The following is a 12,672-nucleotide window of genomic DNA, read 5'->3' as shown; positions in this document are numbered from 1 at the left end:
CAGAATAACTTATAAAATATTAAATTTACCGATTAAGGATAGAAAAATGAATACTGATCTCACCACATAATTCGTGTCTTCTTTGGTGGCACAGCACCATATCCAAGACTTCTGTTCAGATATGACACCACAAAAAACGCCTTCTTTAGTGTAGAGTGAACACTTTTTATTGGTTCCACAAATCAGTAAGTATTCGCCATTGGAGAAAAAAGATATCCTGAGAGGATCAAATCCCAATGCTCTCTCACGACCCACCTGTAATAACAATCCTTTAGAGCTCATAGAAAAACAATGATAGATCATATTCTATAAATTTAAAGTAAATAAATATAATAAAAAACAAAAGAACATTAAAATATCAATATTAAAAAAAAAAAAATAAAAAAATAATAACGATAGGAAAATACATAATTCAAGTTTTAAAAACATGATTATGTACCATTGAAAAGGCAGTCAGATTGGAAACTATTCAGTTTCCATAAAAAATATTTTTATGAGGATATACATATATTGAAATGCTATAAATAAAAATTAATAACAGGGTGCGTAGCCAAATCTTTGAATCAAAAATAAGCACTTTTTAAAAACTTTTCAAGCACTCAAAAAACTCATATTCAATCAATGATATTATTGAAAAACAAAAACTTTTTATAAGGAGTTTTAGCGTTAAAAAAAAACCCAAAAAGAAACGGACGTAAATCAAAACAATCAGTACTTTCTCACATCACCGAGTGAATTCAACTTGACCCTGAACTCAGAACAAAAGTACCCTTACCCCCTACGTCAAAAAAGAGTTAGAAGTAAAATAAAATAAACAAGAATAAAATTAAATTAAAAAGAAAAACATTTCATAAGGATCTGATATTCTCTATCCGAATTGGAGCACTCGGGTTTCGGTTTTAAGTGTGCGCGCACGCACAAGCCATAACGTGGGTACGACATGAAGTCCGCATGAATGATTACGTAGCAAACACCCCATTTTTCGTGAAATGTATGGGATCCACCAGATATCACTGAAGAAAAAAAAAATATTTGTGGGAAGAAAAGCACTTTTTAAAAACACCAGCTGAAAAAAGCACCTTTAAAAGCTTTTAAAAATGAAATCCCCAAAAAAGCACCTTTAAGTACTTTTTACAAACGCTACGCACCCTGAATAAGTAATAATAAAATCAATTATCTACATAGCCATGGCATTAATAAAGTTTTCATAACATGACTATTTAAATTAAAACAGAAACTATACATCAATATTTACTAATTTAAAAACAATCTAAACACCAGAAGCACAGTCTTTGATGCTATTAAGAAGTCAACACCAAAATAACAAATAAAAATAAGAGTATCAGGAAAAATTTTATTAGTATTTTCTAACCTTTATATATATATATATACACATACATACATACATACACTTTTATGAAGATTTTAAAAACATAGATTTAAGACAGTAATTCTGTAACATACTAAACATATCAATAGCTTAGTTCTATGAAAAGAAAAATCGTTGAAAAGTTCGCTGAAAAGAAAAGTCTGTCACCAACCCATACTTTCTTTGAATAAACATATCCATTTTTAAAATTAAATCTCCTCTTTGATTCTTAAATTCCAAAATATGATGTTAGCGAGAATTTGTAAAATACAATTCAAATAGTTGAATCAATATAATAATAATTAAAAAAAATTGGCCTCCTTAATTTTATTTTCACTTTTCCTAATGTCTTTGAAAATGATTGCATGAATTAAAAAATTTTTTGCAAAATTACAATAACTCATTTACTACAAGAAAGTGTTTTGAAAAAAATATTATTTATTATTTCTTCTATATAATTTTTACTATTTATTACTATTAAAAATTTATTATTATTTATAATTTATTATTATTTATAATCTAATATTAATAATAATATTTCTTATCTCATTTAATAATAAAAACAAAACATGATTATAGAATTTTTTCCCCGTCCAGGTTCCATTTGTATTGGTACTGACTACATACTGTATTGGTTCCATTTGTATTGGTACTGACTACTTTCATATATGCTTTCAACTACAATTGCACAAAATTTAAATTAAAAACCAGCATGTTTTTCTTATTTAGCATCAAAATTACATTTAGAGACTAGATTTTGATTATTTAAAAACCTCAAAAAATCTCAGTAAAAATTTCAAAAATTATGCTTGAAATTTAACAAAATTTTTAACATGAAATATTATTTCTTCCCTAAACTTACATACAATTGTATTAAAATAAAAGTATTAAGAGAAATTCAGAAACAATTTTTAAAAAGCTTTAAATAAATGTTAAATGCTAAAACAACAAAAGACTAAAGAAAAGAAAAACATAATGTAGAAATACTGATTATAATATTAAAAAAATATAAAATATTTTCTTAGAAAGACAGCCCAAAAATTCTAAAAAAAATCGCAAATGTTATCAATATCGCAGCCTTTAATAACCATATATTTTCAAAATAATCATTATATTATTACCTTTTACCTATTAACAATAAACATAGTATTATTACCAAAATAATAATCATTTATCTTAAATAACATAGTTCATTTTTGGGAATTAAAAACTTTAAAATTGAAAGACATTAAGCATGAAGAAATTTCCAAATGATCTTGAAAGGGAAGAACTAAAACAGTTACTCAAAGTGTTATACAAATAATAACACTATATTAATCCAATATACTTGATTTAATCTATCTTCATAGTAGGTAACATATTGGAACATAGACTCTTCAAGCTATTAGAGTTGCTTTTCTAAAAAAATTTGATAAATATCAAGTGAATGTGAATAAACATGAAATCAGATTACTTGTTTTCCAGCTGTATTGTAAAACGATAAAGACGGACTCCAGTCTACAACAGCCAGCAATTCATCGCCATTGTTATCCCTTCAAAAAATATTGAAACAAATTGTATGAATTATCAAATATCACACTAAAAACACTCATTATGTACTTATGCTTACATACTTAGTATGCAACATTATTTATTACAATATAGGAAATATTATTTCACATTACAGCTAAGTTTTGATCATTTTTCTATAATGACTAAATTTATTTCTATATAAAAAAAATAATAAATTTATTAATGCTTTTAAAAAAATTGTTGTTATTCTGGCTATTTTTTTGGCTGAATATTTGAAATCCAGCTATACGGCCAAATTACTATTCGTTACTTCTTTAGTTACTACATATTAATTCAAATGTCTAGTTTCTAGCCTTTAAAAGCATTCTGCAATTTTTTTCAATTTAAAACTAAATAATAAAAACAAATTTAAAATAACAAATAATTCAATTTTGAATGACTCGAACTATTCACAGGGATGAGATTAGCCAAAAGGCAAAAAAGCTGAATTTCCACGATAGTACATTTTACACAAGCGCAACCTTTTAATAATAAATTCCAGACAGTTTAAGGTAATAAATAATGTGTTGACATACAATTGTGTACTAATCTATTATTATATAAATGATTACTTTGGTACTTAACATTTAGTGAAAATAAAAATTACCAATTGAATACCCTTTTTAAGTGATTGCTTTTGTTTGCTATATCTTTTATGTTTGCTATATTTAGTCGTTAGTCCATCTTCAAACATCTTGTGACAAATCCTATTTTTTCTTCTTTGCAAGCACAGACTGTAAGTTTTGAATATATTCCCTTCCAGTTTCTCTGATGTTGTAACACTTACATATACTAATAATCGTCGTTGGAAAAACAGTCACCTTTATAGTAACTAATTAAAAAATAATAATTTACTTCTTACAAGAATCGCGATAGTTGATCTTAAAATTGCATGAATATGAATAACAATTATGGATTTTGAAATCACATGAATATGAAACTAGACATACGATTTTGAAAATGAGAAAATACAAACTGGGATATAGAATTTTTAAAATGCGTAAATACAAATCACGATTCATAATTTTTAGATCGCGTAAATACGAATCATGATGCATATTTTTTAGATTGCATAAATAAGAATTATGAATTTTTAGAATGCGTGAATGCGAACCCGAATGCCTTATTTTAAAATCACGTACGTATAAATACGAAAATCAATGTTTGATATTATAAACCCCATGAGCAAATCAAGACATTGAATTTTAAACTTGCGTGAATACGAATCGCTACATAGGTTTTTAAAAAGGCGTAAATACGAATCACAATATCGGAGTATTAAATCTCGTAAATAAGAATTGCAACGTATAATATTCAAATTGCGTGAATAAGAATCGCAACACGCAAATATGAAAACCTATGTTTGATATTATCGTGTGAATAAGATCGAGATATTAGCAGATTCCAGGCTTGGGACCTCTAAAAGGCTTGTCAGAAGCAGTGTCGTTTGAACTACAAAAATCGGATCTATCTGGAGGGCGGGTAAAAAATTCGGAAAATCTTATCTGCTGCGAGTAAAAGGGGAGAATATAGCTAAAATAAGTAAAAATGAGAAAGGATTGGTAGCTATGTAGTTTGAATTTTTTGTTTCTCTTTGAAAATCGGTGAATTTTCTGAAAAAGCAGAATACTTATTAAAAAAAGTGAAATTTTTAGAAAAATCTGAATTTTTGATAAAAAAGCTGAAATTGAAGAGATAAAAGTGAAAAAAGCGGAAATCCGCTAAAAAGCGGAAAAATCTCATCCCTGTATTCATTAATAGATCACTTAATATAAAACTAAGGTAGATAAAAAACACATAACTCAAAATTTTTTTGTGATAAATATGAAGAAAAAAATTAAATCTCAAAATATTCACACTTACTTAACAGGACACCAACTCACACCCCAAACTTGCGATGCTGAGCCACCAGGTCGCTCAATTTTCACCTTCTCATCTCCATTCTGAAAATTAAAAAAATTTAAGTACTTTTATGAAGAATGTCACTTGAAACATGCAGTATAAATTCATAGTTAACTATTGATAAGGATTGGGCATTTTCAGGTTAAATATTTTTAGGTACATAGTTTTAAGGTATTAAGACACCTTTTCAGGTATTAAAGCAATAAAAAAAATTTATCTGTAGAAAATTATGGAGGAGCCCTTTTAGCAGTGGCACATATTTTATTTATACTAGTAAATAAAATTAACTATATAACTAAAAGTCAGATGTATTTTTCTAAATTATTAAGTAGTAATAACTCTGTATTAAAAATATTTTGAGCATTTTACTTAGCATGAAGTTAAACTAAAATAAACATAGTTATGAAACTATGTACAAAAGTTACATTTTCTGTAAATGTTTTTTTATTTTTTCATTTTGGTTATTATGGTAATTTTTTAACTAACTAACCTTTTTATAAAAAATTGTCATTTGATAGAAATTGGTTTTTAACATATTGGTTTTTTTATTTATTAAAATATAGAAAAAATTATCTTTCTAACAAAAATTTGAAATCAATTACTTACTTTAAAAAAATAAAATGGTACTTAAAATAAAAAAATTAAAAAAAATATTTCAGTTCACTTTTGTTTACGCTTTTGCAATAGTGAAAAGAAAAAACTTTTTCATATAAAAATTAATTTGATAAGAAAGGGTTAAATGATACGTTAATTTATATTTCAAATAATTTGAACTTTATTAAACATGACATTGTACATATAGATTTGTTAGGAGTTCTACATATACCCTAACTATCAAGATTACATTCTCAGTAAAAAAATTTATTTAGTATCACATAACATACAATCATTTGCTTTAACTCTTTAAGAATCACACAGTTAAAAACATAATGAGTCACTGATATTATAGCCTAAAAATTTATTAAAATTATTATTGTTTAATTTGTTATTATTTTAATGTTAAACAAAATGAAAAATACCTAATTAAATGGGTGTTTAGGTGGAGAAACTTTGACTACATAACAAAAATAATAAGTTGTAACAAGTGATTTAATATATGACTAAATTATGAGAACTAAAAATAATTAAATCTTGCATGTATTTATGGTGATTTTGGAGACCTCTTCCAGTCAGTAAAATTAACTTATCGTTATTACTTAGTAATTATTGCAAACTTATCCTCATCATGCTTAAATAAGACTAGTTTCACTGCATTATTTTTCTTCCCAAATTAACCCTGCATCTTACAAAGGATTTTTCACCATAAATAATAGGCCATTCAAATAGGTAGTTTTTGACAATTTTGGACTCTCCCTCATCTTTTTAACAAAATGGTAGATTTCAAAATTCCCCTTTCATGCTTACAATGGTAATGCTGTTATTTTTCACTTTAACTTTTTACTGTAAATGTTCTAATTTCTAGAATTGTTGAATTAATGACAAATAAAAGATGTAACTTTGCAGAAAACAAAATTTACAAGTTCAACTTTTTTTTTCCTTGGAGCTCTCAGCTTTTCCTACCCCAATATTTAACTTTTATTTAAATTTTTCCATGAGTAATTTTTTACCAGATTTTTTTGCTATTTTTTGCATTTTAAAGGAATTTCGAAAACAAAGGAAATTTATTGTCTCACATAAGCAATGCAATCATCTTCAAAGAAAATAATAGCAAAAATAAGCACACCTCCTTTAGGTGTTTACATAATATTTGAACAGCCCCTAAATGGAAATTACTGTCTTAAGTAAGCATTCCTCACATTTACAAAAAATTAAGCAAATTACCTTTTAGGTGTTTACTTAGTGTATTTAAACCAGAGAAAACTCTCACCCGTCCTCTCAGTGATATGACACCTGATGTAAGTCCCAAAGCTAAAAGCAATCCATCAGACGTCCAACTGCAACTAGTAATGCGAGCATTGATCCTATGTTTTGAAACACTTTTCTGTTCAGGAGACCAGAGCCCTGTTGATTACAGATAATTAGATAACAAATGGCTAAAGTTAACACAGTATTAAGAAAACAGTTCAAAGAATAATAAAAAATTTCATTAATTTACAGAGCTGTGGGCTCAATATGCATACCTTGACAGTCAACAATATGCATAATCTACATACAGTTTTAGTAGCACAGAGCCCTCTATTAACGAAAGTTAGGAAAATTGTTTCAACAGAATTTTGGCCCCACATCTAATTAACATAGATTTGAAGTTTAATTCAAATCTGTTAAGTGAAACCCGAGTACTATGGGTTTCTTTTAAAAACCCCGCATTTAGCTATAACTTGACTTTCCATTTTCCGGTGCTTTTTTCCTCCTGATCAAACTCATTCGGGTACTTGAAGACCTCCCATACCCCACATGTGGCCTCTGACGTCAGAACAAATCTTTATCTGCAAAATGATGTATTAAAAGTTGAGATAAGTTTCTCTGTGTAAGTTAAAATGTTAATGATAAGTTGTTTAAATACAGAGCCGTACTGTACATCAAATTAGTTGAAATATAATTTTTTCTCGTCTGCTTATTTTACTTAAATTAGATTTATTATTTGTTTATATATTTTTTGTAACCTTGATATAATTTTGTTTTGTGTACCTGACAACTACAATGCATAATTAGTTTGTTTATGCTCCCCATCTGATTAAGTGATGCCCTTATTTTTGACATTTGTTTAAAGGTTATTGAACTCTATCATCAAAAGTCAGATAAAAACAGGAAAAAAAAACATTAAATACAGAATTAGTTTTATTACTTTATATTTCCGAATCTAAGACCATCTCTGAACTGGCCAAGAATATACTTTTTCTTTGAACATCTATCCAAAATTCAAAACCCATAAATAAGTAGGCGTAAAAAAAAGAAGACGGGTGATCTTTATGAGTAACTTATGACATCCTTTTCAGAATACCCAACCAACTTAGTTTATTTGTTTACATCTGTAGTTTCAACTAAAGAGTGTAAGGAAATGCTTACTTTGAAACATGTTTGATTAACCCAGCTCAATAAATTCAAAATTAAAGGACAATACATTTCTGGTAACTTCATTATTTACTAATTGGAAATATACCTTACGATAACCTATACTCATGTTTTAAAGACATCAGATTGACATGAGTGCATGGATAGAAGCAAAGAAAAACAAGTACAAGAAAACGTGCAGCATTTTCAGAAAAACATAAAACATGCGAGCTGTGAAAAAAAAAATCTAACTTCATGATGTCGTTGAAATATAGCCAATGGAATCTAGTGTCTGACTTAAGCAATAAAGTCCTGTATTTCTCTCCATAATTAAAAAAATATTCATTTTTTTTTGCCAATTTGTTCCTTACAGCAGAAAATAAAGAGAAGAAATCAGGTTCTTAATTCATTTTTTTCCTTTCTTCATGGCGAAATTGATATTATCTTCATCTTTGTTGATTGCTATGCTTCAGCTCGATCTTACTTGTTTTATCATGATATTTTTATGATCATTTGCATGGCAAAGCTTGTTTATTTTTAAAAAAAATTAGAATTTGATAAAATGCTTTAACAGAAAAGCAAAGATGTGTTTATCTTAGCCATTTAGATAAGACTTTTTGCAATTAGAGAAAAATGCTACCGTAGCACTAATCCTGATGATGAAGTGCTTTGTTTTCTTTATTTGAAATTAAGAAGAAAAAAAAATCTATTTTTTTCAGGTGTACCTCTAAAAATCAGCAAAAAACTTTCATTAAAATAACTTAGAAAAAAATAATGCACAAAATTAATTAAGAAGTAAAAAACAAACCGAAATCAGTACAGGCACAGCTAGCTAATTGATCAGATACAGGATTGTAAGAAAGACTTTGGACAGCATCATGGTGACTAAAAAAGAAATAAACATGTTCAGTTTGTATAGAAATTTACATTTCATTGTTGAGTTAGAAGAAGGGGAAGAAAGTGGGATGAAATCACAAAAATAAGAAAATTTAATAAGACCTTATGTGTAAAAGTGATATCCCTCTTTTAAAAGTGTAATCATATATTTAATATTCCAGAAATCTATTCCAAGAGGAGTTGGAATCTCTGTCAAGAGATAAGATATATTACATAAAAAGTTCTATCTATATCTGCTTTTATCTGTAAAAAAATGTGGGTTATCACTTTTAACTCCAAAGTTCTTCAATTTCAAATTCTGTTTTCCTTACGAATATCTTAGAATTCCTTCCAGTTTGGATGTCCATATGATCACTTGTTTGTCAGCACCACCTGAAGCAAAGCGTTGTCCGTCTTTGGAGAAACAGACGCTGTACACAACATCTGAGTGACCTTTTAAGGACTGCAAAAGTTTTCCATCTGTATCATATGCCAATAACTTAGTTCCAGTAGCAATGATTAACATTGATGCATCCGGTTTAAGTGCAATATCATACACGCTAAAAGAAAGAAGAAATTCATCACATGACTTTTTTTCAAAAAAACTATCAGTACAGTCAGTTGGAGATAACTCGAGCCCAATAGAATCTTTGAAAATTTTAAAGTTAACACACTGCCCTCCCCCATGTGATAAGAAATGAATTGTTGAATAATGGGAATGAAATATTGTGATAAGAAATAAAAGGTCAATGTTTCATAAATTCTTTCCTCCTTTTTAAATTAATTTGAGTGTCTAGGACTGGCTGACTTATATTACTATATTTTATAAACGCCTTTGAATAGCCAACCCAATTTTGGATTTATGACTACCAATGTACAATTCGGTAATTTTGAATACAGAAGACAAAGGAAGTCTTGGATCAAGTATTGGAAAAAAATTTGCTTTCGTGTTGGACTTTTTGATAAAATTAACCCGCATCGGATTTACATGCAGAAGAAAATTACGAAAACCTCCCACAATTAGCCTGACAGCAAGGGGACTCTAACCCATGATCCATCTACAACTGAGGATATTTTTACCTTAGCATTGTGGTTAGCGCAAGCCGGTTGCAGAATTCTAAAGATTCAAGTCACCTTGTTGGAAGGTAAGCACTCCCTCCCCAAAGCCACGACGGCTCTACGCTGTTATATAGTGAAATATTGATTTAAAGGACACTTCGTCACTCCAATACATCGGCTATTGCTTTCTCGCAATGCATCAGAGCTCTGATTTAAGTCACCGATGTAAGAAAATACTCATGATTTAACAGTATGGTGATTTAGCTCATTAAGATTTTTGTCTACGAATGCTGTTACCATGCCGACTAAGAGGATTTTAATTTTGTCTAGTTAGGAATGTATTGTGATGTTGAATGGCGAAGAGCAAATTGAATCAGAAGTCATGGTTTCATGCAGGCCTGGATTACGGATTAGGCCATGGCCTGGGGCCCTCTTAAAATGATTTTTTGAAAATAAACAATGATTTTTGATTTTTTGATTTTGATTTTTTGAAAATAAACAATGAAGAAAAACAATGATTTTTCAAAATGTTATGATTATTTTTAGTTCTAAGCTAATAAAATAAAGTAAAATTTAATTTATTGATTTTAAATATGCTTTCTTAAATGAAAAGATATATAAATACTTTTATATTTGAATAAATAAAAAATATACCAGAAATTTTTTTTATCTAAGCGCCCCAAAAATTTGAATGGCCTAGGGCCATTTAATCCGGCCCTGGTTTCATGCATGGATCAGCATCAGAATATAGAACACAATGTATTGCTTCTTATTACCTTTTTTTTTCTTCTTCAAGAATTTAGGTTTCTTAAAGAATATTTTCAGTGAGACTTCTTAAACTTTGCGTTAGCTGTGTATTATTACGTCGATATTAAACAACATTTGAACATATGTTACATAGTAATACATCTCTGTATCACAATATCTATCAGTTTATATTTCAGGGGGGGGGGGAATTTCTTACATCGCCCAGTCCTATGTTTGTCAATAAGTTTTCTACATCCTTCATTCAAAAATTGGTAAAACACATACTAAAATATTTATTTACAATTTTCTCAAAGATTTAAGGTATTGCAAACGTAACAGAAAAAAAAAGTCGTAGGGTGACCTGGGGTAATTCCTGATCAAAAAATGCAAACATCTATTTTGTGAAAAAACTATTCAAGATAGAATTTTAATATTTTCTGGAAGTTTGAGGCTATATGAGATGAGTCCTATGCTACCTTCTTTTGTTTGAAAATCTAATTAGAATTTAAAAGATTTTAAATTTTTAGTGATCAGGAATTACCCCTTCTCTTGATCAATTCTGGGGTAAATCCTGATCATTTCTGGGGTAATTACTGATCACCAGTTTTTATAGTAAATGGGCAGTTTAAAAATAATTATACAATGGTAATTAACAAATAAGACATTAAGATCTAACAAATAAACCAAAAAGATATGTTTAAGCAGCTAATAAAACTGTTTATTTAAAATCAGGAATAAAGATTAACACTTCAGTTCTGGCAGCTGCTCTCACACTGAAATTTTCATTTTCAATCATTAAAAGAAATTCACTATTTTTGCTTTTAGAAGCTTAGTATCCTTTTTAAGCTTATAATTTCTCACCATATTTATATTAGGTTAATTTATCAACTTAAAAATTATTCTAGCAATGTACACACATAAATTTAAGATAGAAGCAAGGTAAGACAAGCTAGAAATGGTGCATATCAGAACACATTTTTCTTGTATACAGTTAAAAACAAATTTTGTAATTATAGTTAAAATATATTTTATAGTTGTTCCACTTAATAAATATGAACTGTTATTTAAGAAAAGACAATTGACTATTTATTAGCTATTTTTTATACTATTTATAAAAAGAAATGACAATGATCAGGAATTACCCCAGTGATCAATAATTACCCCATCTGTAGGGGGCAACATTTGATATAGTTTCCTATAATCAATTATAATGTTTACAGTAGATGTGAAATAATTAAGCAAAAGCCTACTCTATTTTTATATCAAAGAAAAAGAAAGTAACTGAAAATATTTATTATTAAGAGAAGGAGGGGGATCTTTGCAGAAATGTGCACATTTCGAAACCTATCTTTGAAATGGAAAATACAGAAAGCATTTTAGAAGATATTTATTTGGCTAGATTAAACAAAAAACTGTTATTAAGTAAATGTAGTTATACTTTAGTAAAGTGAACAAGCATTCTTGTCCATGTCTCAAATTTGAAAAAAAAATTATTTTTTTAAATAAAACTCAGGTGATCATTATTTACCCCAGAAACAGAGTGATCGTGAATTACCCCGGGTCACCCTATATTTTGTTCGTTATCATAACAAAAATAAGTGCAAGGGGAATTTGATAAGTTTCTAATTAAAAAAAGAAACACCGGTTAATTACACCGGTGATTGATTATTTTTACTCCAATCTGAAAACGAAATACAAGCCTTAAGTTTTCATAAAAGCAGAAAAGTTAAATCAATGATATCTTAGCAGGAGAGTTTTATGGCTCTATCGATTATTGTTAGTTTATTCGACAAATCTGTAATATCAGTTCTATTTAGTTTTATCTAATTTAATTTGACAAAATTCAATTGAATAAAACGGAATCGCACATAAAGCAGAATTATATCTTTTCTATTCACTGTTAAAGTGTCGACTTCATGAAATAGGTACTAAGACATTCATGATAAAATACCATTCCGGATGTCCTTCCTTATCTAGAAGATCAGATTCCCAAAGTAAAGCAGAGCGCATTTTTATTTTTCATAAGAGACGAATATACCAAAATTTATTAAGGTAATATCATATATTCAGCTATAAATAAAAATGGTAAGCATTCTCCACCATTGTCATTTAATGTTTGTAAACAATTTTAAAAATTAAGTAGGTAAAACGAACTTTGAATAAAAATTAGTTTTTGC

At 28.2% G+C, this 12,672-nt stretch overlaps 1 protein-coding gene across 1 annotated transcript in view; it reads right to left on the bottom strand.

Moving 5' to 3' along the window:
* The window catches only part of Oseg1 (intraflagellar transport protein Oseg1), a 46,119-nt gene extending 33,475 nt beyond the window's left edge, over nt 1-12,644 (bottom strand). The window contains exons 1-7 of the mRNA XM_043055293.3: nt 12,447-12,644; nt 9,022-9,249; nt 8,622-8,698; nt 6,690-6,823; nt 4,784-4,863; nt 2,823-2,901; nt 64-255 (exon numbers count right to left, since the gene is read on the bottom strand). Of these exons, the coding sequence (XP_042911227.1) occupies nt 64-255; nt 2,823-2,901; nt 4,784-4,863; nt 6,690-6,823; nt 8,622-8,698; nt 9,022-9,249; nt 12,447-12,505 (849 nt within the window). The 5' untranslated portion in view covers nt 12,506-12,644. The remainder of the gene's footprint in view (nt 1-63; nt 256-2,822; nt 2,902-4,783; nt 4,864-6,689; nt 6,824-8,621; nt 8,699-9,021; nt 9,250-12,446) is intronic.
* Nucleotides 12,645-12,672: the final 28 nt, after the last annotated feature.

Source organism: Parasteatoda tepidariorum, chromosome 9 (assembly GCF_982258835.1).
Source record: "Parasteatoda tepidariorum strain Cologne lab strain chromosome 9, Ptep-v5.0, whole genome shotgun sequence".
NCBI lineage: Eukaryota > Metazoa > Arthropoda > Arachnida > Araneae > Theridiidae > Parasteatoda > Parasteatoda tepidariorum.
This window is presented reverse-complemented; position numbering and strand designations above follow the sequence as displayed.